This window comes from Coregonus lavaretus, assembly GCF_964263955.1.
Source record: "Coregonus lavaretus genome assembly, chromosome: 9".
NCBI lineage: Eukaryota > Metazoa > Chordata > Actinopteri > Salmoniformes > Salmonidae > Coregonus > Coregonus lavaretus.
In genome coordinates, this window is record NC_139996.1 from 12334947 (window position 1) to 12358102 (window position 23156).

At 44.8% G+C, this 23156-nt stretch overlaps 1 protein-coding gene across 1 annotated transcript; it reads right to left on the bottom strand.

Annotated features, from left to right (window-relative positions):
• Positions 1-1373: 1373 nt before the first annotated feature.
• LOC311135261 (ankyrin repeat domain-containing protein 27-like) lies at positions 1374-22674 on the bottom strand. The gene is made up of 27 exons (XM_084169207.1): positions 21256-22674; positions 18109-18231; positions 17132-17242; positions 16669-16825; positions 16365-16519; positions 15568-15627; positions 15399-15452; positions 15164-15229; positions 14976-15052; positions 14531-14652; positions 13672-13750; positions 13352-13490; positions 12949-13041; positions 12593-12717; positions 12334-12416; positions 12044-12159; positions 11740-11832; positions 11256-11453; positions 8808-8864; positions 8294-8410; positions 7853-8017; positions 7389-7586; positions 7155-7274; positions 4793-4966; positions 4504-4597; positions 3389-3470; positions 1374-3179 (listed from the first exon to the last, which is right to left on the bottom strand). The coding sequence occupies exons 1-27, from the start codon at positions 21277-21279 to the stop codon at positions 2591-2593; spliced, it is 3471 nt and encodes a 1156-aa protein (XP_084025333.1). The 5' UTR covers positions 21280-22674; the 3' UTR covers positions 1374-2590.
• Between the last annotated feature and the right edge of the window lie 482 nt (positions 22675-23156).

The following is a 23156-nucleotide window of genomic DNA, read 5'->3' on the forward strand; positions in this document are numbered from 1 at the left end:
TCAACTCGTCGTGTTTGGAGGACAAAGAATGCTGAGTTGCATCCAAAGAACACCATACCTACTGTGAAGCATGGGGGTGGAAACATCATGCTTTGGGGCTGTTTTTCTGCAAAGGGACCAGGACGACTGATCCGTGTAAAGGAAAGAATGAATGGGGCCATGTATCGTGAGATTTTGAGTGAAAACCTCCTTCCATCAGCAAGGGCATTGAAGATGGAACGTGGCTGGGTCTTTCAGCATGACAATGATCCCAAACACACTGCCCGGGCAACGAAGGAGTGGCTTCGTAAGAAGCATTTCAAGGTCCTGGAGTGGCCTAGCCAGTCTCCAGATCTCAACCACATAGAAAATCTTTGGAGGGAGTTGAAAGTCCATGTTGCCCAGCGACAGTCCCAAAACATCACTGCTCTAGAGGAGATCTGCATGGAGGAATGGGCCAAAATACCAGCAACAGTGTGTGAAAACCTTGTGAAGACTTACAGAAAACGTTTGACCTGTGTCATTGCCAACAAAGGGTATATAACAAAGTATTGAGAAACTTTAGTTATTGACCAAATACTTACTTTCCACCATAATTTGCAAATAAATTCATAAAAAATCCTACAATGTGATTTTCTGGATTTTTTTCCCCTCATTTTGTCTATCACAGTTGACGTGTACCTATGATGAAAATTACAGGCCTCTCATCTTTTTAAGTGGGAGAACTTGCACAATTGGTGGCTGACTAAATACTTTTTTCCCCCCACTGTAGATGGCAGCCCTCCCTCCCACGTGGTTTGGTATAAAGCTAAAAGAATGGTCTGAGGAATAGTAACCACTCTCATAAACCGAGGTTACAAAGACTGACAGTCCAGGAGTATTCTCCCCCTCTGTGGAAGACACCTTGCACTCATAACTGTCCCCTGATGTGAGCCGGGAGGCTGGAGCTCGTAATGGCTCCTGCCCTGAAGTCGTGTACTTCCTGCCTCCCCTAAGCAGATAGCCATGGAGTACGCTTCACCTGTTTCAGTCAGAACCATGCAGAGAACGCCCAGGGTCTGCCTGGATGACACTAACACAATGTTGACAGTGACATACATGACCCATCAGGGCAATATGGACTCCCTGGTGCCACAGCAGAAAGCAACATTATTAGACAGAGGCTCAGCTGTTGTCTCTGCTTGCTACTCACTCTCCTGGTGCCACCTAGGGCCCTCGTCTCACTGTATCGCTATTGGATCACCTGTGGAGGAAGGCCACACTCATTGAAGGATAAACACCGCCATCTAGTGGTGAACACGATTAGAATGAGTAGAATTACAAACTTACCAAGCATATAGCCCCTAAACAGGCCAACTCCTGCTAAGAACAGAACTGAGTAAAAACAAAATAACTCTAGATCATGGGTTTATTTATTACAGGTTATTTTGACAAATTAAATAAGGCATGTTCACTGCCTCAACATTCAAAATAAAATACTTTAGTACAAAAATAATTAACATTGAAATTGGATTGGATAATTACTACTGCATATACCAAAACGGTCACCTTGAAATAAAAATACATCCGTAAGATGATTGATGATAGTGGTTTTTATGTGTTCAATGTACTGTATGTGCTGGATAATTATCATTAAAAATAATGGCAGTTCAAAATGAGCTACAGACATTTCAGAGTGTTGATGACAGAAAATAAAATGGTAGGAGTAAAGTGCAAACTCCCCATAGCATCGGTTGGGTCCTATATGGCCTTGCTTGGCAGGATCAAACTGAATTTTCAGTTGAATGCTAAATAAACACTTTTTTTTTTAAATTATACTGTTTTCTACAGGATACATATGTACCCATTTCAATGGCATGTGTGACATCAGAATATAGTAAAGATGAGTCAAATTAACTATGGCAGTTGTGTTACTATATTCTCAAATGCAGTATCTTAACTACAGTACAATTTGTGGAGTCACTGAACTGAGCTACTCACTGTATATAGATTTGTGTATACATTGTTATGGTTCTCTCTCTACCTACAGAGCAACCAAGAAAACGATTCTAAGTGTTTGACATTCACTGGGATACAAGTGTGGCCTTACTGTGCATAGTAATTCAGATGTCACACCAGGGAGGTAATGTGTTATAGATGAATAGAAAAATGACAATTGATGGTTTTCTAAAGGGAATAACTGTAACTCAGTCAATTAAAAATGATATCCAAACCTGAGAACTGTAATAAAATTAAACTAAATTGTTACAAATAAAAACAGAGCCCTGATTCTACATGTTCAAATAAAAACCGTCAGATGTAATAGGAGCATACATTTTCAGATTATCATCTTTTCAAGTAAACCAACTTTCTCCATACTGATATGCTATAATGTCACTCAATCCACTGTTAGAATGTTCCACCTACTCTCTTTTATAAGAGTGAGCAACCAAATAAAAATGTACTAAAACAGAATGAAATTCGCATTAAGTTGAATTAAAATGTTTTGTATCCCTTTTTCCTGAAGGCAAGGTGAAAAAGTGCTTTCAATAACAGTCAGTACAGAAGTTCTTTCTGTAACTAGAATAGTTCAGGTTCTCCCCTGACTGGGGTCCGCCTCAGCCTCTGCTCCTCAGAGGAGCTCCATTTCTTCTACCAGGTCTTCTACCAGCTCCTCCATGTCTGTGGGTGGGCTCTCAGCCTCTGGACAGATTCTTTGCGACTGTACGTCTGTATCTGGTGAGGTGTGGACATCTTTTTCATGTCCTTCTCCGTCTTTGTCTTCGTCCCCATTGACTTGGCTAGGTGTGTGTGACGGGTCGCTGCTGGTTGTTTGTTGTGTATTTGAGGGGCCGTCGGCTATGTGTGTATTTGACACGTCAAGAGTGTGTATGTCAGGTGTGTATGTATGCTCAGGCTCACCAGGAGTGTCTGTGTGTGAAGGGTCTTCCGCTACATGTGTGTCCACCTTTACCTCAGCCTCTCCTGTGTGTCTCCGGAATGGGGGGTGCTCTGTGTCCACGGTGTGACAGTGGCTCAGGACCCTCTCCCTGTCCCTGTGGTCCTCAGGCTGGGGGCTTCCCTCTGGGCTGGAGCGGATGCTAAAAGGCCCACTGCTCTCCAAGGTCACCCCCCGCCTCAGTTTCCTCCTCTCGGGAGTGGGTGAGTTGATGGAAGGCACACTGGTGTCCCTGGGAAGACCTTTCTTCATCCGCTGAACTCTGCAAACAACATCGGTTTTAATAAACGTACATTTTAAAAAGGAACTACTATGTTTCAGTGCAGGTCCTTAAAATGTCTAAACTAATACGTTTAGCAAACTCAAGTTCAAATATTCTGACATCAATGTTAAATTCACTAGGAAGGACTGCATACAAATTTCCATCCCATTCCACTAGGAGACACAAGTCATCCATTCCATGGGACCAACCTGTTGATTGACTGGGCAAGCTTCTGATGTCTTCCATTGGCATTATCCTGATGGGGCTTTAACCTCTGGACAAATGAATGGGCTGTGATTGGGAGAAAGGAGTTAGAAAGTGTGGAGGAAAAAAAACGTCCAATTTTTCACACTAGCATACCACGGGCATGCATTCTGTGGTATGGGGTTAGAGACATTGGAAGGCAGCCATAGTTTGAATGAATTGAAAACAAAAAGATGGTGAGGAAGACTTGTCACTTGTGGTATATCTTCACGCTCTAGCAGGTAGGTGTTCAAGGAAAAACAGTGGCTGGTGTCAATACAGAGCTGTAGTGGAGCAGGTTGAGAGCTTCAAGTTCCTTGGTGTCCACATCACCAACAAACTATCATGGTCCAAACACACCAAGACAGTCGTGAAGCCTATTCCCCCTCAGGAGGCTGAAAAGATTTGGCATGGGTCCTCAGATCCTCAAAAGGTTCTACAGCTGCACCATCGAGAGCATCCTGACTGGTTGCATCACCGCCTGGTATGGCAACTGCTCAGCCTACGTCTGCAAGGCACTACAGAAGGTAGTGAGTACGGACCAGTACATCACTGGGGCCAAGCTTCCTGCCATCCAGGACCTCTATACCAGGCGGTGTCAGAGGAAGGCCCTAAAAATTGTCAAAGACTCCAGCCACCCTAGTCATAGACTGTTCTCTCTGCTACCGCACGGCAAGCGGTACCGGAGCGCCAAGTCTAGGTCCAAAAGGCTTCTTAACAGCTTCTACCCCCAAGCCATAAGACTCCTGAACAGCTAATCAAATGCTGCTACTCTCTGTTTATTATCTATGCATAGTCACTTTAATAACTCTACCTACATGTACATATTACCTCAATTGCCTCGACTAACCTGTGCCCCTGCACATTGACTCTGTACCGGTACCCCCTGTATATAGCCTCGCTACTGTTACTTTACTGCTGCTCTTTAAGTAAAAAATTTTTACTTAACCCTTTTTTTACATTTTTTTTTTACTGTATTGTTGGTTAAGGGCTTGTAAGTAAGCATTTCACTGTAAGGTCTACACCTGTTGTATTCGGCGCATTTGTCAAATAAAATTTGATTTGATACTTGCTCGCTTACCCAGAGCCCCCTTGGGCACAGAGAGCAGTTTGATTGGTTCAGCATCAGGGGAGAGTCCAGACGCCTTCTGAAGAGTCCTCAGGATCTCAGTGTTCTGTAAATACATTTAATCAATTATTCAGTATTTCCCAACTCTATTCCTGAGCTCTGTGTGTGTGTCTGTAGTATGTGTGTCTGTATGTATGTCTGTCTGTAGTGTGTCTGTAGTGTATTCGGGGTCATTGGGTTAGATTTGTTACTGAACATACAGTGTGTATTTAGACCAATGCTGTGGCTGTTCTATTCTCACCTTGCCCCCAGTCTCCGTGCCACAGTCCAGTGCTGTCCTCTGTCTCTTGTTCCTCATGTGGACCAGGGCTCCAGCCTGCAGTAGCAGCTCCACCAGGGCCAGGTGACCTCCTCTCACAGCCTCATGCAGGGCCGTGTTACCCTGGTTGTTGGACAGGTTCACTGACGCGTTGCTCTGGAGGCCCATTGAACACACATTAGTAAGAGTAACAGTTGGCCTGTGTGACCACCAGGGGGCAGCATTGTCAAGGTGTTCTACCTGCAGCAGAATTGTGTGTGTGTGTGTGTGTGTGTGTGTGTGTTCACCTGCAGCAGAATGGTGTGTGTGTGTGTGTGTGTGTGTGTGTGTGTGCGTGTTCACCTGCAGCAGAATGGTGTGTGTGTGTGTGTGTGTGTGTGTGTGTTCACCTGCAGCAGAATGGTGTGTGTGTTCACCTGCAGAAGAATGGTGTGTGTGTGTGTTCACCTGCAGCAGGACGGTGTGTGTGTGTGTGTGTGTGTGTGTGTGTGTGTGTTCACCTGCAGCAGAATGGTGTGTGTGTGCGTGTTCACCTGCAGCAGGACGGTGTGTGTGTGTGTGTGTGTGTGTGTGTGTGTGTGTGTGTGTTCACCTGCAGCAGAATGGTGTGTGTGTGTGTGTGTGTGTGTGTGTGTGTGTGTGTTCACCTGCAGCAGAATGGTGTGTGTGTATGTGTGTGTGTGTGTTCACCTGCAGCAGAATGGTGTGTGTGTGTGTGTGTATATGTGTGTGTGTGTTCACCTGCAGCAGAATGGTGTGTGTGTGTTCACCTGCAGCAGGACGGTGTGTGTGTGTGTGTGTGTGTGTGTATGTGTTCACCTGCAGCAGAACGGTGTGTGTGTGTATGTGTTCACCTGCAGCAGGATGGTGTGTGTGTGTGTGTGTGTGTGTGTGTTCACCTGCAGCAGAACGGTGTGTGTGTGTATGTGTTCACCTGCAGCAGGATGGTGTGTGTGTGTGTGTGTGTTCACCTGCAGCAGGATGGTGTGTGTGTGTGTGTGTATGTGTTCACCTGCAGCAGGATGGTGTGTGTGTGTGTGTATGTGTTCACCTGCAGCAGGATGGTGTGTGTGTGTGTGTGTGTGTGTGTTCACCTGCAGCAGGATGGTGTGTGTGTGTGTGTGTGTGTTCACCTGCAGCAGGATAGTGTGTGTGTGTGTGTGTTCACCTGCAGCAGAATGGTGTGTATGTGTTCACCTGCAGCTGAATGGTGTGTGTGTGTGTATGTGTATGTGTTCACCTGCAGCAGAATGGTGTGTGTGTGTGTGTTCACCTGCAGCAGGATGGTGTGTGTGTTCACCTGCAGCAGAACGGTGTGTGTGTGTGTGTGTGTATGTGTTCACCTGCAGCAGAATGGTGTGTGTGTGTGTGTGTGTGTGTTCACCTGCAGCAGGATGGTGTGTGTGTGTGTGTGTTCACCTGCAGCAGAATGGTGTGTGTGTGTGTGTGTGTGTGTGTGTTCACCTGCAGCAGAATGTGGTGTGTGTGTGTGTGTGTGTGTTCACCTGCAGCAGAATGTGGTGTGTGTGTGTGTGTGTGTGTTCACCTGCAGCAGAATGGTGTGTGTGTTCCCCTGCAGCAGAATGGTGTGTGTGTGTATGTTCACCTGCAGCAGAATGTGGTGTGTGTGTGTGTGTGTGTGTTCACCTGCAGCAGAATGGTGTGTGTGTTTGTGTGTGTGTGTTCACCTGCAGCAGAATGGTGTGTTTGTGTGTGTGTTCACCTGCAGCAGAATGGTGTGTTTGTGTGTGTGTTCACCTGCAGCAGAATGGTGTGTGTGTGTGTGTGTGTGTGTGTGTTCACCTGCAGCAGAATGGTGTTTGTGTGTGTGTTCACCTGCAGCAGAATGGTGTGTGTGTGTGTGTGTGTTCAACTGCAGCAGAATGGTGTGTGTGTGTGTTCACCTGCAGCAGAATGGTGTGTGTGTGTGTGTGTGTGTTCACCTGCAGCAGAATGGTGTGTGTGTGTGTGTGTGTGTTCACCTGCAGCAGAATGGTGTGTGTGTGAGTGTGTTCACCTGCAGCAGAATGGTGTGTGTGTGTGTGTGTTCACCTGCAGCAGAATGGTGTGTGTGTGTGTGTGTGTTCACCTGCAGCAGAATGGTGTGTGTGTGTGTGTGTTCACCTGCAGCAGAATGGTGTGTGTGTGTGTGTGTGTTCACCTGCAGCAGAATGGTGTGTGTGTGTGTGTGTTCACCTGCAGCAGAATGGTGTGTGTGTGTGTGTGTGTGTGTGTGTGTGTTCACCTGCAGCAGAATGGTGTGTGTGTGTGTGTTCACCTGCAGCATAATGGTGTGTGTGTGTGTTCACCTGCAGCAGAATGGTGTGTGTATGTGTGTGTTCACCTGCAGCAGAATGGTGGCTGTGTCCTGGTGACCTTTGAGGCAGGCGTGGATCAGAGGGGTGTTGCCATAGTGATCCTTCTTATTCAGCTTGGCGTTGCACTCCAGCAGTGATGTCACTACCTGAACATGATTAATGAGATGGGTGGGGTTTTAACCTTTGAGACTATTCCATTTGTTCAGATGTGCCAGGCAAGCTCAAATAAACACAGCTGAAGTACAGTGTTGTGTGCTCACCTGTATGTGGTTGTTCTGGCTGGCCAGGTGCAGTGGCGTGGCGCTCTGGCTGTTGCGTGCGTCGACGTTGGCCCCGTGGCGGCTGAACAGGGACACCAGGGCCGTGTGACCATGGAGCGCTGCGACATGGAGGGGAGTGAAGCCATCCACACTACTGCTGTTCACACCTAGACCACTGGCCTGCAGGCACACCAACTTCTGGAGGCAAACACACACACACACACACAGAGGAAAACACAGAAAGGCATCAAGTTATCTGGGCAGCACTGCAGGAACATCATAAATCATCTCCTTTCAACAGCTAACTTTCCATTCAACATAGCTTCAGTGCTTCCAGCTTTTGGCCATGTGTCAAGTTTGCTATTTGCTCACTGACATCGTCTATATATCAGAAAGGGGTTTGGCCAAGTAGTTGTGGTATGGAACCCCGCAGTAGGAATGAAAGGCCAGGGTTGCTCTCAAACCTTCTGTGTTGGTCCACAGTGTGGACACTGGCACAGTGGGTGGCACAGTTCTGTCCAGGATGGCAGCCCTGCATGCTCCTCCTCTGGTTCCTCGTCCAACCACTCCAACAGGTACCGCACCATCTCTATGTCTCCGTCCGCCACCGCACGCAGCAACTTCTCCACCTGTCAGTCGAGAGAGAAAAAGAGAGTGAGGCTACCTATTAGAACACCAGCCAGGCCTTTACAAACTGGATTACAAATTACAGATAGTCATCCCACAAAAAAACATTGGGTGAAAGCTTCAAATATTAGGATCCCTCAATATATAGAAAAATACTGCATCTAATTTCTATTGCATCCCTATTCCATTTCCCCTTTAATTAAGACAATACTACTCCTCTCAGGCATTGCCAGGGTCAGCCCTGCCCAGGTCAGGGGTCCTCAGTGCTCCCTGCTAACCTCTTTGTGTCGGACCCTGTCGCAGTCGGTCCTGGCCTCGGAGCTCTGGGAGGTGGTGCTGGAGACAGAGGAGCAGCGGCTGCTGCAGTCAGAGGCCTGGGCGGAGCGGTTTGGGGACTGGGACAGACAGCAGGGGGCGAGAGAGAGCACCGTCACTCAGCTGACCACGCACACACAGTACAGCACGTTTCAAACTCATTCCACTGAGGGCCGAGTGTCTGCGGTTTTTCGCTCTTCCATTGTCCTTGATTGATGAATTAAGGTCACTGATTAGTAAGGAACTCCCTTCACCTGGTTGTCTAGGGCTTAACCAAAAACCGTGGAATGAGTTTGACACCCCTGCAGTACAGGCTGCTTCTAGCAGAGCAAGTGAAGAGTAGAGTAGAACTACTGTATGTTGGTTAGTGGTGTTTTAACAGGCTGGCTGCCTGGCGTAGAGACATCATTTTATCAAATGAAATACTGTAGTTGCAACTCTTCTCTGTCACTTCCTATGTGATGAAATCTGACTTACATCATTGTTCTCTCTTCTATGAGAGCCGTTGTGCGGTAACTCCAATAGCGTCAGAATCTGCAAGACGCAGAGACACAAGTACACACACACATCAATTACACACGTTCTTATGCATGTGCACATACTTGTTCATTTGCACATATGAAAACACACACACACACACACACCTTGCAACACAAGCACTATTCATTTACAAATTCTGGCATGTACACGGTTGTTCCAATAATACCTCATTGATACCCATTCTGGTATGTAGCCTACATACACACTGCGTTAAGCTATACGGGACAACAGATTTTATAAGAGGATGAAGTCACTAACAACTGGGCTACTACTTTCACATACTTTCAGGTTCACACATCAGCTTAAGAGATTAAAAAGAAAGCAGGCATTAAATAATTACTTGAGCATAAAAGTAGGCTCTATTTCTAATACAACCTTATCACATTTCATAAATTGTTCAAAATCATAATAATACTGAATGACAAGGCAAATATATCAAGCCAATCCTGTTGCTAGGCGAACCATAAGTATTTTCTTCCTTAGAACAATTCCCACCCTTCTGTTAATACTTTCTCCAAATATATCTACTTAACTAAAATAAGTTTAGTATGCCAAGCCTTTTCTATAACACTAGAAAAGCTTGGCCTCGAGGGACCCCCCCTTCAAGCCAATGACGAGTCTTTTGGACGTCAACATTCTAACAGTCTAAAAAAGACATGTAATATATGCTATCGCAAAAATCATTTGGTTGTGTGTATGAAGGTGACATTGAACTACATCATCTTCCGTATTCTAAAAGACCACAATAGCATTTATTAGTTTATGCAACTGTATGCTATATATACAAATGAAAAACCAGTAAAACACCACAAGTCAAGTGTTAAAATCCATTAACTAAACACTATCACAAAGACCATTCGTTATTAATTTGTTAAAGGTCTTAAGGAACCTTATGAATTTAAGAAAATGAATGACAAAAGAACCAAATGGCATATTTTACGAGTGCACGCATGTAATCGCGGTTATTACGGTTAAAGTCATATTTTGAAATAGAGCTCAAGGGGTCATTTGTAAGAGTTGTTTGGCAATGATCGGTGATTTGGAAACTGCAGAATCTGCACTTTATGATACTACATAGACATCAAAACATCTTACCTGCTTGTGACTGTAGGATAATTTGAAAAGTCACTTTTTGGCACACCGTTTCGTTTCCCTGACTGTCAATTCCAAGCTGCACTGTTCATCAGATTCTTCATATACAATTTAACAACCGATAATATTCTCACCCTTCAGACCATTGTCAATTTCATCTGGTCTTTAGGCTAAACTCTATTATATGTGTGAAATTAGTTTAGATACACAAATAAGTATGTGGACACCCCTTCAATTTAGTGGATTCGGCTATTTCAGCCACACCCATTGCGGACAGGTGTATAAAATCGAGCACACAGCCATGCAATCTCCATAGACAAACATTGGCAGTAGAAGTGGTAAGCCACACAAGCTCACAGCACGGTACCACCGAGTGCTGAAGCGCGTAAAACTCGCCTGTCCTCGGTTGCAACGCTCACAAATCTTTTTGCAACACTCATTGTTTTTCATGGTTCGGGCTAGGCCCCTTAGTTCCAGTAAAGGGAAGTCAACGCTACAGCATACAATGACATTCTAGACGATTCTGTGCTTCCAACTTTGTGGCAACAGTTTGGGGAAGGCCCTTTCCTGTTTCAGCATGACAATGCCCCTGTGCACAAAGTGAGGTCCATACAAAAATGGTTTGTCGAGATCGGTGTGGAACAACTTGACTGGCCAGCACAAAGCCCTGACCTCAACCCTATCGAACACCTTTGGGATGAATTGGAACGCCGACTGCGAGCCAGGCCTAATCGCCCAACATCAGTGCCCGACCTCACGAATGCTCGTGGCAGAATGGAAGCAAGTCCCCGCAGCAATGTTCCAACATCTAGTGGAAAGCCTTCCCAGAACAGTGGAGGCGGTTATAGCAGCAAAGGGGGGACCAACTCCATATTAATGCCCATGATTTAGGAATGAGATGTTCGACGAGCAGGTGTCCACATACTTTTGGTCATGTAGTGTAGTTTAGGTGTAGTTTAACTGGGCCATTATCAGCTGCGGTGGATGACTGCCAGTGAATGACATGGTGGTGAATGATGGGCAGCGGGGAAAAAAATAACGTCCTCTTAAACCTGCTTAGAATACAAATTCTATTTGTGATATTAAGATTCTAACAACAACAGTGTGTTATATAGACTTATTCAGGAAAAGTCAAGGACGGGGGGGGGGTTAGTCCTGACTTTAAAAATGGCAGAGTCATATAAAAAGTACATTATTTTTTTGTCAATATGATGCTCTACAAAAGTACCCATTTGAGAAGTGTGTTTCAGGCAGAGGCAGGGACAGCTGTGACCAGGGGTCTTCACTCCTCACCTTAGAGTTGAGGGCACATTGCAGTGGTGAGTCTTTGACCTTGTTGTAGATGGTGGTGCTGGCTCCGTTCTCCAGCAGCACCTCAATGATGCCCTCGTAGCCCCACCGGGCCGCGATGTGCATGGGGGTGTCGCCCTTGTCATTCTGGATGTTCAGACGGCACGTGTGCAGGTCATAGTACACCAGGGCTTTAACACACTGAGACACGGACGGGATAACACTGTCAGACGCAGAACAATCTCCTCTGAACAACCATAGAGACACTGTCAGTGCAGGCTGTCATCATCTGTCATCCTCCATATACTTATTTACAGCAGTATCAATATAGATACTGTAACTGCTATCCCATGTACTGTGAGTGGATACATTTCTTCAGATAGATAACTCTGGTTACCAAACAAAGTGGCAGAGTCAAGGCTGTTGGAATTAACTGTGCCTATAAATACAGATTTTAAATTGAGATTGAATCCCCAGACTGACGTACATCCTCGTGTCCGTACATACAGGCCAGGTGCAGAGGAGTGTTGCCATTGTTGTCCTGGGCACCGGAGTAAGCCTTATAGTGCAAGAGCAGCAGCTAGAGTACAGAGACAGACAGACAGACAGACAGAATGGGAGAAATATATACATATGTCAGAGAGAATATACAGTTTGTGTAACAGAAGTATCCTTTTTGTATCTTTAGTGTAGCTCTCCTAGCCTGGTTCCAGATCTGTTTAGGAGTAGGCAAGGCAGCACAAACCGATCTGGGACCAGGCTATAGCTGTCCTGCTAGTGTCCTGGCTCACCGTGACTCCCTGGTAGCCCTTCTGGCAGGAGAGGTGTAGGGGTGAGAGGGCATGGTAGTCTGTGGCATTCACCAGAGCTCCCTTAGACACCAGCAGGTCGATCAACAGGGACTGACCTGCCACGGCAATGACAGGCATTTTATTTTATTTAGACAGTGGGGAATGAGGGAGACAGATGGGAAAGGGATGAACAGTAAGAATGTGGCGGACTAGGGATCCCCTGTTGTGTGATCTGGAGGCAGCTTCCTGGACAACTTTAGGTACCTCTGGAACGTGTTGTTATCTCTTACCACAGATAGCAGCGACGTGAAGTGGTGTATATCCCCTGTCGTCTCGAGAGAAGGGCGTTATGATGGAGGGATCATTCAGTCTCCTGTAAGCAGACAGAGTTGAAGAATAATCACATTTTCTGTTCCTATATGATTTTAAGCCATTCACTAGAGGTAGTGAAAGAAACATCAGAAAAGAACTTCTCCTACTGAGAAACTCAGGTTTTTCTATTATATTCCATCCTATGATAGAGGAGTTGTGTGCGCGCGCAGTACTCACCCAGAGAGACGGAGCTCACAGTGGTCACAGGAGCAGAGGGGGTGGCACATATTAACCCCGTCCTCGTCACTCTGGTTCTCACTCAACACACGCTGGACCTCTACCTCGTTACCATTGGCTATGTGCTGCAGGATCCACCCATCCACACACACAAAGTAAACAGAAATAAAAGGATCAACACACACAATTGATTTTTTTTTTTTAAGTGAAAGAAAAAGTTGATCAAACATTGTTTTCATATTCAAATGTAATGCTGAATGAAATTAGGTGTCCATCTGACCAATGAAGCATAACGTTATACAGACTGCAGAGTATAGCTTTTTCCCTTCTAAAAGGTCAGGGGACAGGGTTCTCACCTCAAACAGATAGTCTATGGGGGTAGCAGAGTTCTGGGAGAGCAGGTTTATCTTCTGGGTGAAATGCACCTTGTCGTTCAGGTCCCCTGAGCCCTGCAAACCACACACACAGACATGGTCACTCACTCTGCACAGGGGAGTGTTTTTCGGTCATTATAGTGGCCTGTTATCACAGGTATTGCAGTGATAAGGTGGTGTATCTAAGTCAACAATGTGCTTGGATAGGATATCAGCTCCAACAATGTATGTGCTTGGGGTGTATAAAGCCCTTTTCACAATATTGAGCCAAGCAGGCCAGGACTAATGTACAGTGTAAGGTAAGAAAGGAGCCGTCCTAATGTACAGTGTAAGGTAAGAAAGGAGCCGCCCTGTGTACTCCTGTCCTGCATTGTTCTGTGCTCACCATGCGTCCCTGGCCCAGGCCCAGGTTTCCCTGGCTGATGAACTCCACGGCGGCCTCGAACGACGTCAGGCAGTAGCTCAGCTCGTCCTTGGTGGAATTACAGAAATGGAAGTTCTTGATGTAGCTCAGGTTGGCCATCCTGGAAGAGCATGCTCGTTAGTTTAACATGGCTGTTAATTACCAGTTAATTGATTAATTAATGACTTTGTTTTATTACTAGGTCCAAGTTATTCACTTATTAATTCAATAAGTTTAGTTGAAGTAGTCATCAGGCCATTTAAATAGTCAGCGGTATTACTAGGTTAGAACTCCATACTCACCAATTGGGGATTTCCGTCTTCACCAGTAAGTACAGAATTACAGACAGAAGGTCATCTGCACACACAGCCTCTATGCTCACTGCATGTGGAGAAAAGGGAAATGAATGAATATATTAAATTACTGTGGTTGCTTCTGTAAGTTTCAGTGACTGTGAGATGTTTACAACTAGAGCATACAGCAGGGAGAAATGGCTATTCAAAATGAATACATAAAACAGCTTCATCCTACAAACAGGCGAGTGTCCACACAGTCAGTGTAACCTCTGAGACACTGCCTCTGTCCTCGTTATTTATGCTTTAAATTGGTAAATTGGCTGTTTGACCAACATAAATTAGGAGCGGATCGCAGCACTCCACAGAGACAGGGCCGGGTTGTTATGTGGCCAAGGAGGTTAGATTTCCAAAACAAACTGGACATAGACATTAGGCCCCTACAGTTAGGATTTTGTTCTGTGGACCGTGTGTATGCACTGAGTTATTATATTACCAGGGAGGGCGTGAGCAGAAAAGACAACAAATCCTGATCTGGGTTACAATGACAAGCCTTAAAAGCCATGTAGGCTGTATTATAGTAATGTCATGTCTTCATAAAACATAGGTGAATAAGCTTTTTAACTTTATGCATTTCATGTATTTCTTCTAAACTTATATTTGTCTCAGAGGCCGAAGCATGACGATACAGATTTGCATGGTACCATAACAAATGGGCCGGATTCCATTTTAAAAGGCACATTTGCATTCCAGTGTCAATGGGTTGATTGTGACAACAACACTGTGTAAACTTCTACTGATGTGACATGAAATGACATAGGGATGGATGGAGACATACAGACAGAAATACAGACAGACAGACACACACCCGAGTGGCTGGGGGACTGCATGATGGTGAGAGACACCTTCCTGAGGCAGAGCAGTTTGTGTAGAGGAGAGGTGCAGCGGTTCAATTGGCTCAGCTCTCTCTTGGCCCGGGGGATATTTATACTGTTGGAGGAGACATAACACAGAAGTACAACAGGATAAGTTAATATTGATACTGTAAGCAAGTGGAAACACAAACATAGTCCAATAGTCTATAGACACAATAGGACAGGTTATAGTGGTCAAATGACCTGATGGGGATCTACTGCTATAAACCTGCTTGACATTATGGAGATCTATATGGTGTCTGGTCATTTTCATTTGTGTTGTATGCAGACTTGTTTATTGGCCAGCAGAGAAATATAATGTGATGTGCATCACATGTTGTTATTGAGTTGTAATCATAAAAGCAGAAATTAAAGAGAGACCACGTGAAAAAACCCAACCTAAATTCAGATTTGACCCCCAAGTCTTTCTGCTGCAGGTCCTGCAGACCTCTGGTGGTTTTGTTGAAGGCAGAATCCTGTTGGAACAGTGATAATAAACATAGATATTAACCTTTACTGCATGGGGATTCTGGGGCTATAAAAGACTGACAGCATTATCAAATACTGTATAGTATGTATTTACATACCTGGCTGGCTTCAAGAGTCCCCACAAAATTAAAGATTAAATCATGGATACCATGATGTATATACATCTAAATGAGAAAAGAGAGAAAACATCTAAAAATACATGACGTCATTATAGCATCACAGCACTTCACTGAGGACCAGAATGAAGAAAAGCTCAAAAAAGCACCCAAAGAAGTAGAGGACGTCATATTTTAAAGTAAGTGTGAGGGATGACGACTAGGATAGAACTCCTACCTCAACCGCCTGTTTGAGGAGCGTCATCTGGAGCTCCTGTTTGGCCAGCACTTTCTGAAAGACAGGAGGTTTAACAAATCAGCTTTATTTCTTCAGGGTTGTGTCCAATAGGCATGAAACAGGAGAAAATATTTTGAAAATGTTTTTCGTAGCAAAACATGCTACTCACCAGGTGTGAGTCTCTCAACAGGCACTGAAGACATTTAGTATAAAGGGCATTCACTGAGTCCTGAGGGGAGAGCACAGTTACAGGTTAAAGCAGTGCGTCACAGCAGAAGTCAAATTATATATGTCACATCTTACTATATATCTATAGTATACAATACATGAGTGTGTACATTACTATAGTATAGCCATCTCTCATATTATACATTAGTATGTGTCATGTTACTGTACACTGAGTATACAAAACATTAGGAACACCTTCCTAATATTGAAGTGTACCCCCTTTTGCCCTCAGAATAGCCTCAATTCGTCAGGGCATGGACTCTACAAGTTGTCAAAAGCGTTCCACAGGAATGCTGTCCCATGTTGACTCCACTGCTTCCCACAGTTGTGTCAAGTTGGCTGGATGTCCTTTGGGTGGTTGACCATTCTTGATACAAACGGGAAACTGTTGAGCGTGAAAAACGTAGCAGCGTTGCAGTTCTTGACACACTCAAACTGGTGCGCCTGGCACTTACTACCATACCAAAACCCTATTCAAAAGGCACTTAAATATTTTGTCTTGCCCATTCACCCTCAATGGCACACATACACAATCCATGTCTCAAGGCTTAAAAATCCTTCTTCCCCTACACAGATTGCAGTGGATTTGACAAGTGACATCAATAAGGATCATAGCTTTCATCTGGTCAGTCTATGTCATGGAAAACGCAGGTGTTCCTAATGTTTTGTACACCCAGTGTATGTGTCATGGCTTCAGTCTAGCGTCAGATAGGTGTGTTGTTTAGGGTCAGTACTTACGATGTGGTGTCGCAGTCCCTTCTTTTCCTGCTCCTTAAATGAGTTGCAGAAGCTGCTGATGAACTTGTCCAGTTTCTCAACATGGCGGCCCAGGAACTCCCTGACATCCTCCACATTCTTCAGACAGTACAGGGCCGGGATTGGGGTCACCTCCACTGAGAGAGAGAGGGAGAGAGAGAAAAGAGGGAAAGAAGAAAGGTGAGAGTGAGATGGTGGCTGTAGGCGTTTGGATCAGGTTCAACATGGACTAAATCATACACTCACTTAATCAACTTTTGTCGCTTTGGAGGAGAGCAGTACCTACCTGGGCTTTGATCGGTGTCGATGGGCCTGGCGATACAGAGGATACTGTAGCTCTGCTCCTTCTCATTGTAGAAGGTCTCCTCAAACAGGATGGGCACATTGGCTGGGGCCTGGAACCCTAAGCCCAGTCTCACCAGGCTGTCCTGGATGGCCAGCTCCTATCAGACAGGACAAAGCATATGGGTAGCATCGTTGACCAAGATGTCTTAACCAAGAACGTTCTATTTTATAGCAGCTGTTTACAATGAACTAAATGGGTATATAGCAGTGGAGGCTGCTGAAGGGAGGATGGCACAGAGCTAATGGAATGTAATCAAACACACGGAACCCATGTGTATTTGACACCATTCCACTCCAGCCATTACCACAAGCCCGTCCTCCCCAATTAAGGTGCCACCAACCTCCTGTGGTATAGAGAAAATGAAACTGCATGATATTTTGTGTAGTTGGCAGATGGATCTTACCTTTCCATCTACAGTCTGATACCCTTCTCCAGATGGGTGTAAAACATAGGTTTCAAACTGGGCTTCTGTGTATGCACTAAGGGTTAGGCTTCCACGGCACGGCACCAAAACCTGGGGCACAACCACACCATCATCAACAACAAGGGTAAAGAACCATGCTTCTCGTGACTGACTGAGAATAGATTTATCAAAAGGTTTTATTGGTAAAGTTCCCACAATAAAAAGCACCTGATCCGACTGTAAAAATGCTACTTCACCTTTAGCCAGTAGCATTTATTTATCTGATATGGCCTACCACCCACACGCGATGCAACACCCATGACAGTAGTGTCTGCATGCTCTTTCTAGTTCACTGTAGGAGAAGGATACTAGACAGAGCTCTCCTTTGAAAACTTCCCAGAACAGTAACAGTGGTGAGTCATAGTAACGCCCAGATATTATTCTCTTGATATTCCTTTGCTAACCACCAAGTGGGCAGAGGACCTTCTAAGTGGCCATTTTCTACTAATGGCAAGACAAAACCATTTCCCACAGCAATAACATGGCCTCCCTCATCTATGGAAAATGGACTATTTCCCTTTTCCTCTGTGTTCTGCTTATCTGTGCATAAATGGATGCCCTCGTGCCCGACATCTCCACCAAGCAGCTGACTTGCCATAAAGAGAAGCTTCAGCCAGTGTGGTATTGAATAGTCCTACATTTTCAGGACAGTCGAGCTAGCCTAGGCCCATATGTTCAACCCTTACATTGTTTGATTCTGGTCCAAATCTACACACAGCTCACAAAGAAGAAATGTCACCGTCTGAAAATGCAGGATTTAAGAGAGGGGAGTTGTGCATTATAGCTGCAATCTGTACTGTACTTGATCATGCATGCCTGAACACGCTACTTTGTTCTGCTGAGCTTGGTCCCATACACAATATAAAAGGGCTGAGCACTATAGTATGGCCCCACAGCCACAGCTGTCAGTCTCTCACAATTCCATGTAGCTCTGCCACTCTGCTGCACAGGTCGGGTCTCTGCTTCTCCAGCGCCAGGTAAAAAGGGTTCTTCAGGAGGTTCTCATCATACACAGCCATAAGGAACTGGATCTCTGGCTCCTGGGGGGAGGAAAAGAGAAGGACAGTTCACAGTAAATATGCGGTAGGAGAAAAGGATTCCATATTAGGGGACTTTGGCTGACTGACAATTACAAAAAATGTGTTCATGTTGCTCCATAAGGACAAAGACTGAGCCAAGGCTGAACAGAGAACATGTTAGAGTTGTTGACCTGAAGTAGCCTAGGTAAGAGCTAAGTGGCTGGTTGGCTAGGGGTCCACCAGCCAAATCTTTCTGTCGAACATGCAGTATATGTTGGCTATTTGCGGTAGCAATTAGCCTGGGGACGAGGTTAGGGGTTTGCCAAAGAAGACAAAAAAACAGACAGAAGCAGCTAGGTCCAGAGGCTGTCCTCTTTCCTGAAGCATCTGAAACCACAGCGGGAACAACAAGAATATTGTTCCTGTCTCCAGGGTTGCTCTTCTCCTCCCTCTCCCTAGCCAGCTGCCTCTCAGCTGAGCTCGTTAACGTTCTCGGAAATGAAATTACCAAAGCTGGTTCACCAAATAAATGCATCTCCAGCTTCTGAACAAGAGCACTTTCTCAAGCAAGAATTTTGCTAGGACTGTCTTGGAGTGGGGAGGGGAAAACTAGTCGTTAATTGGCAGAGGTTGTCTATTCACTAAACTCCATTCGACCAAAAAAGTCAGCCTGAAATCTCTATTTTCAAAGAAGCTCAAAACACTAAAAGGGCATCATCATCTTCACAATTTCACAGTATTATTCCAACCTCAGTGTGGAAATATATATATATATATATATATATATATATAAAAACACAGGAAAAACACATTTTGACTGCACCGGGCCTTTAATGGCAAGGTGTGTCTTCTGACTTTTCTTTTCGGGGGAGAGGACGATATTATCCTGTTGTCAGGTTGGTCTGCTGTGCCCCAGCTATTAGCGCTGATCATTTGTAGAGGCCACTTGGCCATGGCTGTACATAAACAATACATTGTAGGTAATATGTCTATTTTGTGTGGCGTCTTACTGGCAGATCAGTGAAAACCAGACTGAGTGAATCAGTGGTGCACTTTGTGAACCAATTCATAAAATCACCTGTTATCATTACAAAAAAGAGCCAGATTCCACAAACATTCCCATCGGTTGCTTGCCTTGTCATGCTCTTGGCTACATCTCCGATTCTGATTTCACTTGAGTCAAGTTAAAAAGGTCCAATGCAACCGTTTTTATCTCAATATCAAATCATTTCTGGGTAACAATTAAGTACCTTACTGTGATTGTTTTCAATTAAAATGTCAAAAAGAAACAAAATAATTTTCTACAACTTGATTGGCATCCAGCTGTGGTAAATTCAATTGATTAGACATGATTTGGAAAGGCACACACCTGTCTATATAAGGTCCCACAGTTGACAGTGCATGTCAGAGCAAAAACCAAGCCATGAGGTCGAAGGAATTGTGTCGAGGCACAGATCTGGGGAAGGGTACCAAAAAATGTCTGCAGCATTGAAGGTCCCCAAGAACACAGTGGCCTCCATCATTCTTAAATGGAAGAAGTTTGGAACAACCAAGACTCTTCCTAGAAATGGCCACCCTGCCAAACTGAGCAATCGGGGAAGGGCCTTGGTCAGGGAGGTGACCAAGAACCTGATGGTCACTCTGACAGAGCTCAAGTGTTCCTCTGTGGAGATGGGAAAAACTTCCAGGACAATCATCTCTGCAGCACTCCACCAATCAGGCCTTTATGGTAGAGTGGCCATATGGAAGCCACTCTTCAGTAAAAGGCACATGACAGCCCGCTTGGAGTTTGCCAAAAGGCACCTAAAGGACACTCAGACCATGAGAAACTAGATTCTCTGGTATGATGAAACCAAGATTGGCCTGAATGCCAAGCATCACACATCTGGAGGAAACCTGGCACAATCCCTACGGTGAAGCATGGTGGTGGCAGCATCATGCTGTGGGGATGTTTTTCAGTGGCAGGGACTGGGAGACTAGTCAGGATCGAGGGAAAGATGAACGGAGCAAAGTACTGAGAGATCCGTGATGAAAACCTGCTCCAGAGCGCTCAAGACCTCAGACTGGGGCGAAGGTTCACCTTCCAACAGGACAACGACCCTAAGCACACAGCCAAGACAACGCAGGAGTGGTTTCGGGACAAGTCTCAATGTCCTTGAGTGGCCCAGCCAGAGCCCGGACTTGAACCCAATGGAACATCTCTGGACAGACTTGAAAATAGCTGTGCAGCAACACTCCCCATCCAACCTGACAGAGCTTAAGAGGATCTGCAGAGAAGAATGGGAAAAACTCCCCAAATACATGTGTGCCAAGCTTGTAGTGTCATACCCAAGAAGACTTGAGGCTGTAATCACTGCCAAAGGTACTTCAACAAAGTACTGAGTAAAGGGTATGAACATACTGATGAATAGACTCCTTCAGGACGAGCAGTAACAATTATTGCAATTCAAACAAAAGGTTACTGATTCAATTGCACTTGAAATTAATAGGCCTATCATTTCCTCTGCCAAAGCCTTAGCAATGTTTGCAGAGTCGGACTATGGTTTTAATTTCCCAATACAGCCAACATCATCAACATCCATCTTGTTGTTTCCATGGAAAGTAGTGTACCCAAGAGAAGCACAAGCACAACAGACTTCCACAACAATATAGGCCTATCATACATTACTAGACAAAATTTGAAACGTTGTGTCAGCCCCAGGGTCAACTGAAAAGGACTACATCATATGATCATGTGCTTGTCCAACAGAATAAAATAAATGCAATTGATTTAATGTACTAGGCCAATTTAGAGTTGTAATCACTACTTTAGTATCCCACGGATAACAAGCCAAAACTGTATACAGTTTGATGTCCCCACAAATCAGATTTCACAGATGACAATCTTAATTGTGCTCATCAAAGGCTCTGTAGTACCATGGCGTCCTGAATGTGAACCACAATACCAGCAATTACTGCATAGGCATGCCGGTAGGATGCATGTCTGACCTCGGTCTAGGAATAGAGCTCACCAGCTTGTAGTTCTAAAAAACAGAAATTAGTTACCTCTGATTCGTTCGGCCATTCCATTCAGCCAGCGGGGTTCTCAGTCCATCACGAGGACAGGAAGAAAGAACTCTCCGGAAAAAGAAAGGTGGAGGGGTATGTTTCATGATGGTGTGATTATGGTAATGTACAGGAACACAATACCTTTTGTTCTCCAGATCTGGAATACCTCACCATCAAATGCCGACTGCATTACCTCCCGAGAAAATGTTCTTCAGTCATCGTCACAGCCATGTATATTCCCCACCAAGCCGACACCATGACGGCTCTCAAGGAACTACACTGGACTTTGTGCAAACTGGAAAACACATATCCTGAGGCCGCTTTTATAGTAGCTGGGGACTTTAATAAAGGAAATCTCTACCTAAATTCTATCAACACGCGTAATGAAGAATCTGGATCATTGCTACTCTACCTTCCCAGGATGGCTACAAGGCCCTCCCCCGCCCTCCCGTCGGCAAACCAGATCACGCCTCCATTCTCCATTCAGGGTGGCTGGTAGCCTAGTGGTTAGAGCGTTGGGCCAGTAACTGGAAGGTCGCTGGTTTGAATACCTGAGCCGACAAGGTGAAAAATCTGTCGATGTGCCCTTGAGCAAGGCACTTAACACTAATTTGCTCCAGGGCGACCATACTACTATTGCTGACCCTGTAAAACAACACATTTCACTGCACCTATCTGGTGTGTGACAAAGCATTATATATGTTTTGCTCCTCCCCACCTATAGACAGAAACTTAAGCAGGAAGCACCCGTAGTAAGGACTGTTCAATGTTGGTCTGACCAATCGGAATCTATGCTTCAAGATTGATTTGATCACACGGACTGGGGAAATGTTCGGGTCAGCCTCTGAGAAAATAATCAACTTATACACTGACTGGATTCATCAGGAAGTGCATAGAGGATGTTGTTTCCACTGTGACTATTACAACTTATCCAAACCAAAAACCGTGGATAGAAATCATGAAATGCTTTGAGAGGCTAGTTAAGGATCATATCACCTCCACCGACACCCTAAACCCACTACAATTTGTATACCGCCACAACTGATCCACGGACAACGCAATCGTCATTGTACCCCCAGGGGTACTATAGTGCACAGGTTGAGAACTTCCAGGAATAGGTAAAAAAAAGACTGCAAAATGACACTTGATACATTGCAGATACGGGGTGAAATGTGTTGGCAATTTAAGCTGCAAGAGACAGTCAAATTTCAATATACAAATACTTGCTTTGGAAGTGGACTAAAATCTGGCCTGGGACAACGCTAGTAAGACAGCCTTGAAATCTATAACAGCTGACCAGATCGAGGGGCCTACCGTTACTCCTTAATTTAAGGTCCAAGGATCTAATATGTTATTTTTAAAGTTAGACTGACTCTGGAAGCCAAAACAGCCAAATACTCCATCTAAACGTGAATATATTCTCAATAGTGATACTGTTCTAAAAACATAAAGCCCTTTATTTTCAGATCACATCAAAATAACTTCACAAATGCTAAATGAAACACGTACACTGTTTTAACCGGCTTTGTCACAGTTGCAGCTGACGTATTTTTCAATGAGAAGTTTCTGGCGGCCTTCTTCCGTTAGACACAGGTGTTCAGAGCATGCTAGATAGCTAATTAGCACAGGTGGTCTCTCGGTCTTCCGTAAACACACGCCATAACATGGATATGGCCGTGTGGGAACGCTAACCCTATAAAAAGGTGTGTATCAATTTAACCTTTTGTTTTTAGAAAATGATTTATTGGTGATATGAAAGAAAAAGGTCCTTATGCTTCCAAAACCGTATCGCAAGCGATGCGTGTAAATGTTCAGACAGAGCATCAGTTTACCAAACCTCCCCCGTACAGAACAGAAGACGTAATGGAACTGAGTCATGATCAAGGGCTAACGTTAGC

Excerpts from the sequence above, each read along its gene's own strand:
- LOC311135261 (XM_084169207.1), bottom strand. The coding sequence starts at position 21,279 with ATGGAATGGCCGAACGAATCAGAG. Across the intron at positions 13,751-14,530 it reads GCAGTCCCCCAGCCACTCGG|TGAGCATAGAGGCTGTGTGT; the intron begins GTGTGTGTCTGT and ends CTCCACATGCAG. Across the intron at positions 13,491-13,671 it reads AAGACGGAAATCCCCAATTG|GATGGCCAACCTGAGCTACA; the intron begins GTGAGTATGGAG and ends ATGCTCTTCCAG.